General features: G+C 46.2%; 1 protein-coding gene across 7 annotated transcripts in view; it reads left to right on the plus strand.

Annotated features, from left to right (window-relative positions):
- myo1b (myosin IB) overlaps positions 1 to 13870 on the plus strand; it is a 67488-nt gene that overhangs the window by 1133 nt on the left and 52485 nt on the right. For all 7 annotated transcript variants that reach the window (XM_029257962.1, XM_029257965.1, XM_029257964.1 and 4 more), the window contains exon 2: positions 11017 to 11161. In XM_029257962.1, the coding sequence (XP_029113795.1) occupies positions 11027 to 11161 (135 nt within the window). In that variant the 5' untranslated portion in view covers positions 11017 to 11026. The remainder of the gene's footprint in view (positions 1 to 11016; positions 11162 to 13870) is intronic.

Below are 13870 nucleotides of genomic sequence, written 5' to 3' on the forward strand. Positions count from 1 at the left end.
CACCGCTTTTGGGTCTTGGCACCTTAGTCCTATTGGTGTTTAATTGGTTCCAGAGCATTTCTCTAAGGTACAGCGAACCGTTCCCATCGTGGTGCCTCACAAAGGTCCCCATGTAGCCGTAGCTTATCCCCATAAAGTGGAACGAACAGACACACACACACACTGCCCAAGACCACTCCTCATGTCAGGGCTCCAAAGCAGGCTCTTGCACAGATTCACATGTCCATAAAGGATAAGCAAAAGGGGGTTTCAGGGTCCACCCCCCCATTCCCAAATTAACCAGATGCTCTTCTTTAAGACAACTTCTTTTTAATGGAACTGCTTTGATATGGAAATAGCGCCTAAGTCTGATTAGTCTGAGTTTTCCACCCTGGCTCAGCCCCTTCCCCGGGCAGCATGCAGGTTGCCAGATGGTGGTACGACTCAGGGCTTACCACGGTTATATTAAATTAAATGGGCGCCTTTGAGTGCGCCGCTGTGCGCCGTATCTCGGCTCCTAGTAGTTAGCGCCGCGGTGCCTGCGGGCCCACATGCTTCGTCTATTTTTATACCGTCTGCTTGTCGTTGATCTAAAATCGCCGTCTGGCCGTCCGTCTCAATGAGCCTTTTCTCGTGCATCTGAACCTCGTCATCAGCGTGGTGTGACTGCTGTTTTCCTTCCAGTCATCGCCCTTCGGACTTCAAAAGCTGCGAGTGGTTAAACTTCTCCGAAAAATAGCAAAAAAAAAGAGTAGCATGTAGTTTTGCAACTGCCCTCCATCGAAACAAGAAATTTATACATTTAAAGTCACACCCATTGAATTGAACAGCTGTCACCTTGTCATCAGCAAACCCAGGTTCGAATTGCACCTCCTGCTCTAGTACCCTTGATTGAAGACTGAGTTGATATAGTAAAAAGTACTCTGATGTTTAATGGATAAGTTAGTGTTTCTTAGGAGAAAAGAGTAAGATAAATGGTATAATTACTGTATTCCCAAATATAAAGGTTGTAGTTATGCATAGCAGGTTTGGCTCCAGGTGGGATTCGACCTGCCCTTGCGCTAAACCTGGAAATTCGGCGATCAAAACCATGCCATCATCTCAGACAGAGACTCAGATTTGGGTCACTTGTACATGTTTCATGAGTTGCTCCAGACGCGGCTTTGCACGTCACACACTTTTCGGTCTCGGTTTGACATCCTAAGTGGGTTTCCTTTCTATCTTGACAAGTGCTCGAGGCTTCTAGGAAGTGCTGCATGTATGTGGGTCAATAAATGAATTAGCTGTACGTTTACATTTTTTTTGTATTAAAGCACCCAGCTGTATAAATATGTACATTTGATCGCTATGTGAGTGCACCCAATCCTCTCGCTCCAATCGGTCGCTCATATTGCATCCCGGTGGCTGAAGGGAATGTCAGCACGAGGTTCTTAACCACCCCTGTTAACATGCAGGTGCTGGAATGCACCTCCCACCTTTGACTGGTAATTGCAGGCTGCACTGGGATGCTTTGGGCTGTTGCTGGGGTGGTTGGTGTCGCTTAAAACCTTCAAACGTGCTGCAGGGTATCTGTGAACTCGCCATGCGGTAGATCTTGATCACATGTGCCATCAAGCCAAGCGAGCGCCCAGTTGTGAGTGCATTTGTCTGAGTGATGACTGTTTCAGTCATGTGAAGGAAAATGTGTGACCCTTAAAATGCAATAAAAGTGTAGTCTTTTTTGGCCTTTATGTGAAATTGATGACTTAGCTGGACATTTTCTGTACTATTTTATATGTAATGTGAGTGTTTTGGCCCACACTGGGGTCTTTGTCTTTGAGTTATAGCTTCATTCCATGCCACATGATATTAGAACTATTGTAAGCCATATATATGGTATTGCACAGCAACCATGTGCTTCTCTGAGACTTTCATAATCAATTAGCATTGGCAAATGTCTGCATCTCATCGCAGGTTATGAACAGTTGCTTCCTGACGCTTGCTCTGTGGAATGCCCTAAATTTGCAGAAACGCTGCGCCGCCGTCGTTTGGCGGGATGGTTTCCGTAAGACGTTTCAGATGAGAGGTTAGAAAATCGTTTAATGTTTAAAAGTTCACCTCAGTTATGAAGTTTTAGACTGCTGTTCTGAAGGGTATTATATCCATTTGGTGTAATTTGTGGGTTTGATGCATGGAATATAATTATTGGAGGGAAATGCATGCCAGCTCCCTCGGTATGACTAAAGCTGGGAAAAGGGCTGCATACTACAGAAAAATGGTGGCTAAGTACTTGGTTTGCTTCAAACGTCAAGCGAAAAGACTCTTGCACGATTCAACTCAACGTGACCCTTATGAGTAATCGGCCTTTGAGTCGTCACCTTGCTGGGGGGAAATGTCAACAGTGGTGTAGTTATCGGTTAGAATTCGGGAGCAGCTTCTCTTTTCTCCTTGAGGTTCTCCTTTCTTATCAGGTAAGTGTCCATGCAGTTTCAACAGGAGATGAATTCTGTGGATGGATGGATAATGGAAAGGTTAATAGATGGTTCATGGATGGGTGGATATACTTTGTTGATCTCGAAGGAAACTTCAAAGGGCTACAGGAGCACACATACAACATAAAGCAACACTGGGCACTCAACTGAACCAGTCCACTGCTAGAACAAAAGTCAGTGATGTGAGCTCTGGGGTGCTTCCTCTGAAGTCATGATGTGACATGCAATACCAAACAAAGTAGCGTGACATGGGACTGAGGTCACAAGCCCAATCGTGGTGGGAACGGTAGCACCAGAACCAGCTAAACACACAGTCCCATGCATAGGGTGTTGCATCAGAGCACTGGTGGTGTGGGGGGGAGCTGAGGTTTGATTGCTGCCAGCCATACGGGTTTCCCTGCCAAGCTAGAGAGTAGACCGAACAGTATCCCCTCCCCCCCGTCCACCCCTGCCTTGTTAAACATCACCGCTCATTTGCAGCAACCCCCAGGAGTCTTGGCTGTCAGTCTGACACTAGATGAAGAGGCATTTCTGAGGATGGTCCAGAGCCATTTGCTGCTGTGCAAGGCTCTTGGCTGGTGCCTGGGTCTGGGGGCGGTGATGGGGAGTGGTCATATGATGCAGGTTTGAGGGAGGCAACATCCTCAGTGGGTTACAGTGCAGCCTTGTGCAGGTGGGCCGGGTGAATATTCACTGTAAGAGGCCAAGGTGTGGACTGGGTGGCTTGTTTCCTTCTGCGCTGAATACATTCTTAGAAAGTGTTGTTATGGGAACCAGGTTTGTAAGCCAAAAAAAAAAAAGGAAACACACAGTTTATGGCCATTTTGCTGTGATCCTAAGAGCCCAACTGCAGATTTAAGATACATTTAGTTGTATATAGACATAGAAAAGTGGACCCCATCAGTGAGCATTGCTGTAGCTTGTGCCAAGGCCGAGTGACGTGCACGTTCTGAAGTGGCCCTTATGGCCGTCCTTCGTTCAGATTGCGTGCCCACCGGGGTCACGATCCCCCCCGCGCTCTCGAACCCACGCGTTCGCCCGCTCAGCGACGCCCACACCGAGGAAGTGCATGCGAGCGGCTGCATCACGTTGCAAAGTCGGATCTGCAAAACGGTTCGAGGAGGACAGGAGGACTTTAATGAGCACGTTCTTCTTCAAGTTTAACATGTGTGGGTGTAGCCTCCCAGTGGGACCTTCACAACATGGTGATGGGGAAATTTCTGCGATAAACTGAGAAAAATGAACATATGTCTGCAGGACATTTTCTGTGACTGGTTCAGTCCTCAGTTACTTTGGTTGGAAGTTTTTTTTTTTTTTTTTTTTTTTTTTTTGTGGTGACACATAGCCTCACTCTTTCATTCAGCAGGTGGTGCAGTGGTTGGAGCCTTGGCGTTGAAGGGGCCTGGGTGAAGTCATCCCTTCTGCTGCAGTGCCTTGATGAAGGTCCTTACCCTTAATTTGAACAGTAAAAATTACCCAGGTGTATAAACACGTTTGTACACCAAGCTGTGTTGGTTTACCCACCATTGTAAATCAACTTGGAGAAAAGTGCTAGTGAGATAAGTGTAAATAGTAACATCTCCCTAGCTGTAGAAGGTGAGCTTCTTGCTTTGGGTGTGTGCTCAAGGGAGTTGAACCCCGTCACAGCAGCGGCCTCTCCCTGGAGACTGGCTAAGGAAGAGGGAGCTGTGGTTGGGACTCATTCGCAGCTGCATGCTGGTCCTCGGCCATGCTGTGTGCCCGGTGGCTTTGTGAATGTGTTCTGTGTGAAGCTCCACCAGGACTCGCTTGCGTTGCCAGACGGATCTCGCTGGTCTCTGGTGGTTTTGCTGGTGGCTGTTCTCATCGCCAGCTGTCGGGGAGCCTGGAAACTGTTGGTTTGGGTTGTTTTCTTTTTTGTGGCCAGTGACCAGCGAGGGAGAAGAACCCTCCAATTACCTTAGATGCCCTTGGCTGTGGTGGGCTGGTCCTCAACTCTCCCCTCCTGGGGTTTCTGACATCACGCTTTGGGCAGGTTGTCTCAAAGACCGCTTACCTAGAGTGCTGTCTGAGTGTGGGACACACTTTGGGGCGGAACTTGTCGAGGTCCTGCCTAAGTTCCAGCGTTTGTTCATTGACCACGTGTGCAACATGGCTCCCTGCCAGATGTCGGCCTTGTTGACCGTGATGAACATCTCAGCTAAAATAATGCTGTCCTCTCTGAGTCTAACTCCTTCTCCTAATTAAAATGGCAGAGAGGCAGTGGCAGTTTGTTTCCCTGGAACGTGGGAGGTAATTAGAAACAAGCATGGCTAGGATGAGGGATGATCAGGAGGGAGGTTACTGGAACACAGGGAGAGATGGCTTAATTTGTTTAATTTCCACACGGTGATCTTGTCACCAAGCGAGACGCAATATAGAGGCACTTGTTTGCCGAGAGATTTTCCCCCTAGAAAGCCAACTCAATGTTCGTTTACTTAGTCGGCCAGTGTGTTCAAAAACAAATATTTACTTGAGTTACATTCTAATTTATATAACGTGAAGTCAAATCATGGCCATGGCGTTATAGATGCAGTAAAGAGGGCTTTTCAGTGTTTTTTTAATAATCCCCTTCAAATCAAAAATCATCATTTCATGTATATTGTTGAGCGATCCTCTGGGTCATTTGTCACAGGTGGACAGTATGCTGGGGAAATGTAAAATCAATCTGGCCTCATAGTCCTTTTCTGTTTGACTGTGTTTTACTGCCACCTGTTGGCTGGCCATGTAAGTGCAGGTGGCATTTGCTCCCCTGAAGCCAGACAACAGATACAAAGGTAATGCAATAAAAAAGTGATTAAATAAACCAGAAAATATTTGTATGTTCAAAGACTCATGACTTAGCCATTTGGGGAAGCCAAAGGTTTTGGACATGTTTGAGCTGAGCGAAGACATCTGGGGTTCCGAGGTTGGGGGGATGGGGTGCTTCACTGAACTAGTGGGTGGCAGGTCAGATCTAAATCCTGCACGGGAGGGGAAGGTATTACTGCCTAGGAGCACATGGTCTCCAGCAGCAGTGTCAACATTGGCCAGGTGCCATGTGTGGAGGGGACAGATTAGTAGACCAGTTCTTTCACCCTACTAGTATTGAGATGACTCTTGAGTAGAGATTAAGGGTGGTTGGCTTGAATGAAACTTGCATAGGTTGACAGGAAACAGGCAACTGTCAAGGGAGGGGGCGGGAATTCCAGCATATTCTACATATATCTCTTTGTATGCTGTTCTTAGGTTCTCCTCTAGGTTTTCCAGTCCAGGTGAATTGGCGGCTTTATAAGACATTTTCTCTGAGTGTGTTAGTGTGTCTGTATTGTCCTGCGATGGGCTTGAAAGAGAAGGGCAAAACAAGAAAAGTATGATGGTACAGATGGGCCACCTAGTCATGAGGTCAAATCCCAGTGGTCATCCCAGAAGTGAAGAGACACCCGCCCGAACTTTGGAATGCTCCCCTTTCTGAAGAATTTCTTCTCTGCCTGATGTGGAATGAAAGGGTCAAGGAGCAAGTTTTAATGACACATGAGGAATGCGTCAAATTTACAGAGGAGAAAAACTGCAATGCATGGAGCTTTCAGCCTCCTTGCTGACTGTTGACCTCCAGTTAGGAATGCAGGTCGGGACCACAGCGTTGTCGTCATCTCTCCAACTGGCAAGCCCATTAATGCTGATGCTCAAAACGGGTCTCCTGCCGAGAGCAGTTTAACCTTCCATCACACGCCATGATGTAACGCCTCGAGCAATGCTTTGACGGCCGATTTATCTCTGGCTTTCCTCAGTGTCCACGATGAGTAGGGTTGATGATACCCTGCTATCTAATCCCAGGACCAGCCCAAGCTTTGATGCAATTCTTTGTGATAAGAGGGTGTGGTAAAGGTTTGCCCCTTGGCAGACGTTGATCCCTCTACCTTTACAGTAAAGGGGGTAATGAACAACGCTTTGTCTTTAGCTCTTAGGCTTTCTTCAAGTTGCCTTTGGCTGTCGCTTCTAAGATCAACCCCGTGGGGCTCCCCCAACCTGGAATGTGGTTCAGCCATGGGCTTCAGATGAGATTGAGGTGAGGTGGGTTTCTGCACACCTTACTTCTTTCCACATTAAGTGTGTCTGAGGAAAAGTTATGGATTGTGTTCACATTCAGTGACAAAGGAGCATTTGTTGCTGGACTCTTAAAATCTGCTCCCAGGCATACTGAATGAGCTTGTGTGTATGAGTGAGGGCCCAAATGTTTCCTTACCTCGCCTTATAAAGTGAGTGGCAAATCATCTGGGGTCCATTCCCCCCCCCCATTTCTGTATCATGTTACAGCGGTTGGCCTGGGTGATGAAGAGACTGGCCATGTGACTGAATGGTTGCTCATTGCTCCTGCATTACTCACAAAAAACTCCAAGAAGTACATTACTCTACTGGTTTATACATTTTTTAGGATTGGATGGTGTGCAAACTTGGGCATTTTGTTCAGAATTTGACGACCAGTTCTAAAGCCATTTCCGTAACCCCCACTGGATCATTGTCACTGATACACCGTTTTACCAGGGCGCCTCCAGGGTTTCTGGGGCCTCACTTATAAGTGCCTGTGTAAGTGTAGAGGGGGTGAAATCCGGCAAGTGAGGCAGAGAAGCTGGACGAACTTGAAGGGCCGTGACTTGGTTCCATTGCCAAATGCCAACACTCATAGCACCGAGCTACATCTTTTTGCTATTAACCCCCATCCCAAGATTCCATTGCTATAATTTGTGATTAACAGTCACTTTAAGTGATTTTTAGATTCCATTTGGCAACCTGAAGTGTAGCGTTTCCCTGGAAGAGGAGTCCTTACACATATGGGTATGTTCGTCTGGCATCAGGTCTCATCTGCCTTGGTTTTGCTTCTCTGCTTCGCCGAAGGAGGGAAAACTTTGTACCACTGTGTTTGAGATCATACGGTCCCCCATGACCCACATCCAGGAAACATAAATCATGTTTGTAATAACATGTAATGTAATGACAGGCTGCAGAAGCCCTGTGGAAATATAGGCCAATGAGCGGGTGTCGGCGTGACGTTGGCGTGCTCCCTGTAATCCCCCAACTGGGCTTCTGGGTCACTTATTAATATTGAGTTTTCATACAGTGCCCACAACCAGTGTTCTAAAAATATATGCCTTAATCTGCAAGATTACAGATAAGCATCTTATTTTGTTTAATGTCAGGGACTCTTTGTGGATGCGCAATCTAAATGAAATGCATTTGTTTCATAAATTTAACCCATGTTTCATACATCTAATGTATATCCAATTATAAACCCAAATGCCGTTTTATCCCAGAGCGCGATGAAAATGCAGTGCTGTCAACTAATTGTTCTCCCCGGGCTGTGGGATATAATAATTTAGCGTGACGCTGGCAGAAGTGCATGGTGATTAGTTTAATTATGTGATTGTTAAAAGAATGTTCTACGCGGAACCGGATTAGCGCAGGTGCGTGCAGCAAATATTAAGTGACGTCCATTGTCTGGCAAACGGCTTTCTTCACTTTGATGACCAAATAATGCTGAGTGATGCTTGGTCCTTGGGCAGGAAGAATATTATTATTTCTGGATCTGGTTCACATTTTTAAGATATAGGTTGTTTCCGGAGGAGTGTGACGTAAAATGTTTTTCCTGAAATATTTAGCTTTGTTAATGTCTTAAATGTATGTATGTAGTACAATTATAATTTGAGCAGGTAGAATACTTGCCTTGCAGCTGAAGGTCCTGGGTTCAAATCCCTGTTCCTGCTGTAGTTTTCTCGATCAAGGTACTTATCCTAAACTGATACAGTAAAAGTTACCCTTTTGCTAATTAGGTAAATGACTGTAAGTAGCAGTGTGTGCAAACCAAACACTGTAAGTCACCTTCAGGAAGGGAGTCCTCTTAAATTTAAAAAAAAAAAAAAAAAAAAAAAAAAAAGTGTAAAAGTGTGACCTACCATTCAGGCCACTGAGAAGCGCAGTGTTTGGCTCATCTGTGAAGTGTCAAAGTTCAGTGTTAAAAAAGGAAAGCTGTCAGTTGTGACTCAATACAGATTCCATGTTTCATGCAGGTGAGTTGCTTATGATTTTGATCTTGTTACCCAGATTTAGTTTGCAGATTCAGTTAAATCCTGAACAGTACAGTTGAGGATTATAGTGAAGCTGCAAAAATGTGCCAGAAGGACTTAAATTTGAATTGATAAATCAGTGTCAGGGAAAGAAACTACCATGGAGGGAATCTGGAGACTGCTGGCAATACTATATTCCTGCAACAGGGCAATTTTTCCTCATTTAGTGCCCCGGACTTCCCTCGGTTTTTCGTACTTAATCGGTGACCAGAAGGTTCATCAATTCAACATGTCGTTATTGTGACTTCTGTTGATGGTGTCAGGTGAGTCTGAGTAGCTCCTAGCAAAGGGAGGTGGTTCCATCTCTCAGACCCATGTATGATCCAAACAACTTCACCCCCAGTTGACACTGTGGTCCTTTCCTGTTGGACAAGAGATGGTGGATGGCAAGCTATCGCAGCGGAAGCCCACTATTCTGGCGGTTTGGTTAATAGGTCGTTGGTGATTGCTGACACAAGGGCATGGAATATCACACCAATATGTCTAATTTACACCAAATGCTCTGAATTTAGGGTCTTCGCTCTCGGTCCATGTTGCTTCTTCACTTTTCTCTTTTTACTGGGATGTGGGACTTCTGGAAGGAGTTCCAGGTCTGAAAGATGCAGAGAAATGTTCAAAGGCCAGAACACCAGGTCGTAGCAGATGGGAATTAAAAGAAGGATCGAAGGAAACCCTGTTATTTGCACCCGGGGTGTGTCTGAGAAAAGGATAGAGAGAGAGAAATGTGATGGTTCAGAGCCAAACTGATTTACAAGCTGGTTTCCCTCCCCTCTGGTGGGGGGAGAGCTCGATTTCCTGTGTCATCTTCTGGTGCATTCAGATATCTTGACCAGGATGTCAAGCCAGAAAAATGTTTTCCCTCCCCCAAATGGAGAAATTATGCATCCAAAGCAACTGACTGAGTCTCACTCTTTTTTCCTACTGGACATTTTGAAGTAGTTCTGATTGAGTTCCCGACTCATGGAATCTGAACATGCGACCTTTTTGTCCCTCTTCATTAATCTGAACCTTGACTGTTGTAGCTTGGTGTGGAAACAATTAGGTCTATTAATTTATCTGACCCTTTTCTCCAAGATGACTTAGGATGTTACACCACTTACAGAGATTTAGCCATTTATCCAGCTGGGTAAATATTACTAGAGCAATTCTGGGTAAATTTCTTGGTCAGGGGTGCGACCTCAGGAGGTGGGGTTCAAACTTGAGGCCTCCAAGTCCAAAGGCGAAGGTTTTGACCACTATGCTTCCTGTCACCCCTCCATTACAACTATTTGTGTTATGAAAGTGTTTGAAGAGGCAGGGTTAGTTTGAGAATCCTCAGATGATAGGCAATGTACTTCGTACGTCGGCGTTCTTTCTTGCAGGCTGTGCACATGTTAAGGTCTTTGTGCGCCTTTTGACTCTTGTTTTTCTGTCCCGAGATTAAAATAAAGTACATTAAACCGTGCAGCCATAATCTGGACTGGTCTCAGCAGCGCTCATGCAAGGGGGTCATGAGGTCACAACTGGGTCAAGGGACATCAGTTGGGTGGCATCAGGGTATCTCTTGTCTGACTCTGCTCGTTCCAGCTGGTCCGGCCTGATAATCCCACCCCCGGTCCACTTTTGGCGTGTTTTCTATACCTTCAGTCCACGATGTCTCTGAATCCGCCTTAAGTTTGTTCCCTAAACTTTCAGCTCTCGGGTGTATTTGTGTTCTGACGCTGGAGGTTCTGTGATGTAAACACACGACCTGTGTTTAGCTTCGTAAACGCTGGCCCAGCCTGTCCAGAGGGGCTTTGGGTGGAGCACACCTCAGCAGCAGAGCCCTGAATGAGCCGGTGGCCTCGCTTTATCTCTGCCGCAATAGCGCTGGGATTAGTCTAGGGACAAAACTGCAAACCCCAGCGCTGTGTTTTGTCTCCGGTGCTGCAGTTTCGGCCCATTGTCTCTGCACCGTTCCTCCCCAGGCCTGCCATGTGGTCCTAGACGGAATGTGTCGATGGAATGCGTTGATCCGTTGACTGTTTCCCACAGAGCTAACTTTGGGCGGACAATGGGTGCTGAGAGTGGGCGGGGACGTGTATTGTTTTGCATAGCCCCTCCCACAACATTGCAAGGTGAAGCGTCTACGTCGTTCCTTCGCCCAGTGGGGTTCTCTACAAATCGGAACACCGGGGTCTGGCTACATTCCCCGTTGGGCCAAAAAAAAATACTCCGTGCAAACAAGGTCCAGGAGTTTATTTGCATGGGGCTGTATTTGGAACTGTTTATTGTTGGATAATCAGACTCCCTCTGGGGGGTTAGCCATTGCTTCTTAAGTGGTGCTACTCATACTCTGTATTTACGTGCAGAGAAAACAGTACTTTTCCTAAGTAGGGCTCAGTAGTGTACTCTGAAGGGTGTCTCATTTAACTGCTGAAAAACACACCTTTTTTTTTTTTTTTCCTCCTTTATACCTCCCTTGACAGAGCGGGCACCATGTCTAAGATGGAGGCAAAGACATCCCTGCTGGACAATATGATCGGCGTGGGGGACATGGTGCTGTTGGAGCCCCTCACCGAAGAGTCCTTCATTAACAATCTGAAGAATCGCTTTGACCACAGTGAGATCTACGTGAGTATGACTATCGATGTTTTGCAAAAGTACGCCATGTGTGAGAGCCACCAGACCAAGATTTCAGATGAGGTACCATCGGGACTAAACGCTGATCCTCAAACTTGACGCCCATAGTGCCCCCAGTGGAAGAATGGTTTATCATCCAGGAATGTGCCCTCGGCCAGTTCTTTTCCCTTTTCATTACATTTGGAATTCATGTTCATTGTCATTAAGCGGTAGATCTAATATCCTGTCTAAGACAGCAATGGTTTGAAGGTGGTGATCGAGTTTTTGCATGTGCGTCATTTGGGCATGCTGGAAACAGTGGTAAAATTACTCCCAGATTTTTGCTGCAAGTGTCAGCGCTGTTGTTTTGGGGAAAACATTGCTCAGGAAAAGTCCCGATTTAGCCCTTTGTCATGCTTGCCAATTTTTATTTATTTTCGAATATTCTTATTTCTTAGCGAATTGCATTGCTGTCAGACAAGTTAGCGTCATGTTGTGTAATGGCTTTTCTGGTTGTCTGAACCTGCTGGGTTTTGAGAGGAGGCACCACGGTGTTCTGATAGGGGGCCCTCAGGTCCCTTGCTCCTACCCAGGATGCACTGAAAAACTTCTTGGACGTTCTTGGCTGATCAGCGCAGCATGGATCCTATATGATCCCAAGGCAAAGCACTGGCTTTACGCTTATTTACGTTTATTCATGCATCTGACGCTTTTCTCCAAAGTGACGTACAACGTTAAACTACTTACAAATATTTACCCATTTATACAGCTGCACAATTTTTCTGGAGCACCTTAGGGTAAGTATGTTGCTCAAAGGTACTACAGCTGGAGGTGGGATTTGTACCTGCAATCTTTTGGTTCCAAAGGCAGCGCTAACCACCCCACTACCAGCATATGTACCAGTCCTACTGTGTTATCCCTGGTTAGGGTCTTGACCCTTTTATGTAAATGGATAAATGATAGAAAGGAGGTCAGTGTACAAGCTTAACGCTGTTAAGATGCTTTCGAGAAAAGTGTCAGTTAAATGAATACTGACTTTTTTTTTTGGGTTGCATTCAGTGTGGAGCACAGCTTTATACCGCACGCTCTAGGTGCCTCTGGCGTGGTGTTAAATTTGCGGACAAAAGTCGTGTCAAGAGACGTGTTTTTCCGTCAGGACTGGGGTGTGTAATTACGGCCGTCTTGAGATGTTAGTGATGAGTGGCGTGTAGCGGTTGACTTGGAGCTGTGTGGTGTTAATGGCCCCAAATATGTGGCTTTCATCATAATCCAGCTGCCTTCTGCCATGTCTCGGCCTGTCCCCACCCCGCTGGGGAATCACGTCTGACGCCCCGTTTTGGATCCAGCTCCTGCCATCCTTCACCTGCAGCTCCTCTGCAGTATAACAGGGTGGAAACAAGGTCCATTTCCTGTTTGACACTTCAGTTTGACCTTTTGCCTCCAGGAGGAGTGTTCACTCTAACTACTGGTTGCCACTCGGACCAGATGGAGACGTGAGCTCTCCTCCCCCCGGCGAGTGGGTGTCTACATCCCACTCGGGAACGCAAGGCTTGGGTTTCTCCCTTGTATCTAAGCCAACATCCTCAATAGTCCATACCCTTTATTTGTCCAGTCTCACTAGCTTGTCTCCTGCCTGCTGAGAGCGATGTGACAATGGCCCGTGGGAGGTGTTGCTATGGAAAAGGTGTGCGTCTTGTTTGAGCCGGTTATGCAATAGCTATTATAATGTAAAGGGACCCTGGTGATTAGAGCATGAGGCTGCAGTTTGGTGATTGTTCACAGTGCGGTGCCAACATTTCCTCCTCTGAATACAGAGAGAGGCAATAGATCCTCACTTGGGAAGACCAGGTTCCTATAGAATAGCCTTCCTTGGTCACAGATGGGTGGGTACAGATCCAGCAGTTACTGGGATTGATATAGTTGTTGGGGCACCAGAGGTGGTCAAAGAGGGTTAAACAGAAGGTTTTATGTTCAAATCTCAGTGCTGAAATTGTTGTTGTACCCTTGAGTACTATATGAAATCAATTTAAGGAATACTGTACAAGCCTCTGGTAAACACCAACATCATGATCAATCATGATAAGTTTGTGTGTATATATTTCACAAAAAAAAAACATTTTTCAGGTATATGTATGTGTATATATAAACTTTCATATATATACAGTATATATAAATATGCTTCCTGACCTAGTGCTTTGCAGTTGTGCTATACATTCAATATATAAAATATTAAAGTATTTGACAGAACTGTCTGAATACAGATGAGGCCCTCATTTTGAGCTTTAGGACAGGATCAAATCACCCTGCATTTGCATCTGCTGGTGTCTGTCTGGCACGCAGCAGTCCACCTCGCACGCCCTACAGTGTCTGTTTGCGGCAGTGCCCTTTTCTCCTTTCCTGCCGGGTCAAATTCCCTACATTCTGCATGTTTTCTCCATTGTCTTTGCGATTCTCCAAGGCCCACGTGTCCGAACAGTACTTTCGGAAGGCCTACCTGCAAGGGAAGACATACGCGCGCATGGACCCTGCCAGGTGTCAGGCAGGGGGAATTGCTTCCATAACATTTGCGCTGCCGCAGAGCCCTTTGCAGACGGGCAATGCGGAGGTGATCGTGCAAAACAGAAATGCTGTGTGGTTCCTAATCCAGGCCTCGCGTGCCTGGGGCACTGCAGGTGAAATGGACTCTTTCCAAGGAGCAAATGCATTCAGTGCTTATTGAAC

The sequence above is a fragment of the Scleropages formosus genome, chromosome 14 (assembly GCF_900964775.1).
Source record: "Scleropages formosus chromosome 14, fSclFor1.1, whole genome shotgun sequence".
NCBI lineage: Eukaryota > Metazoa > Chordata > Actinopteri > Osteoglossiformes > Osteoglossidae > Scleropages > Scleropages formosus.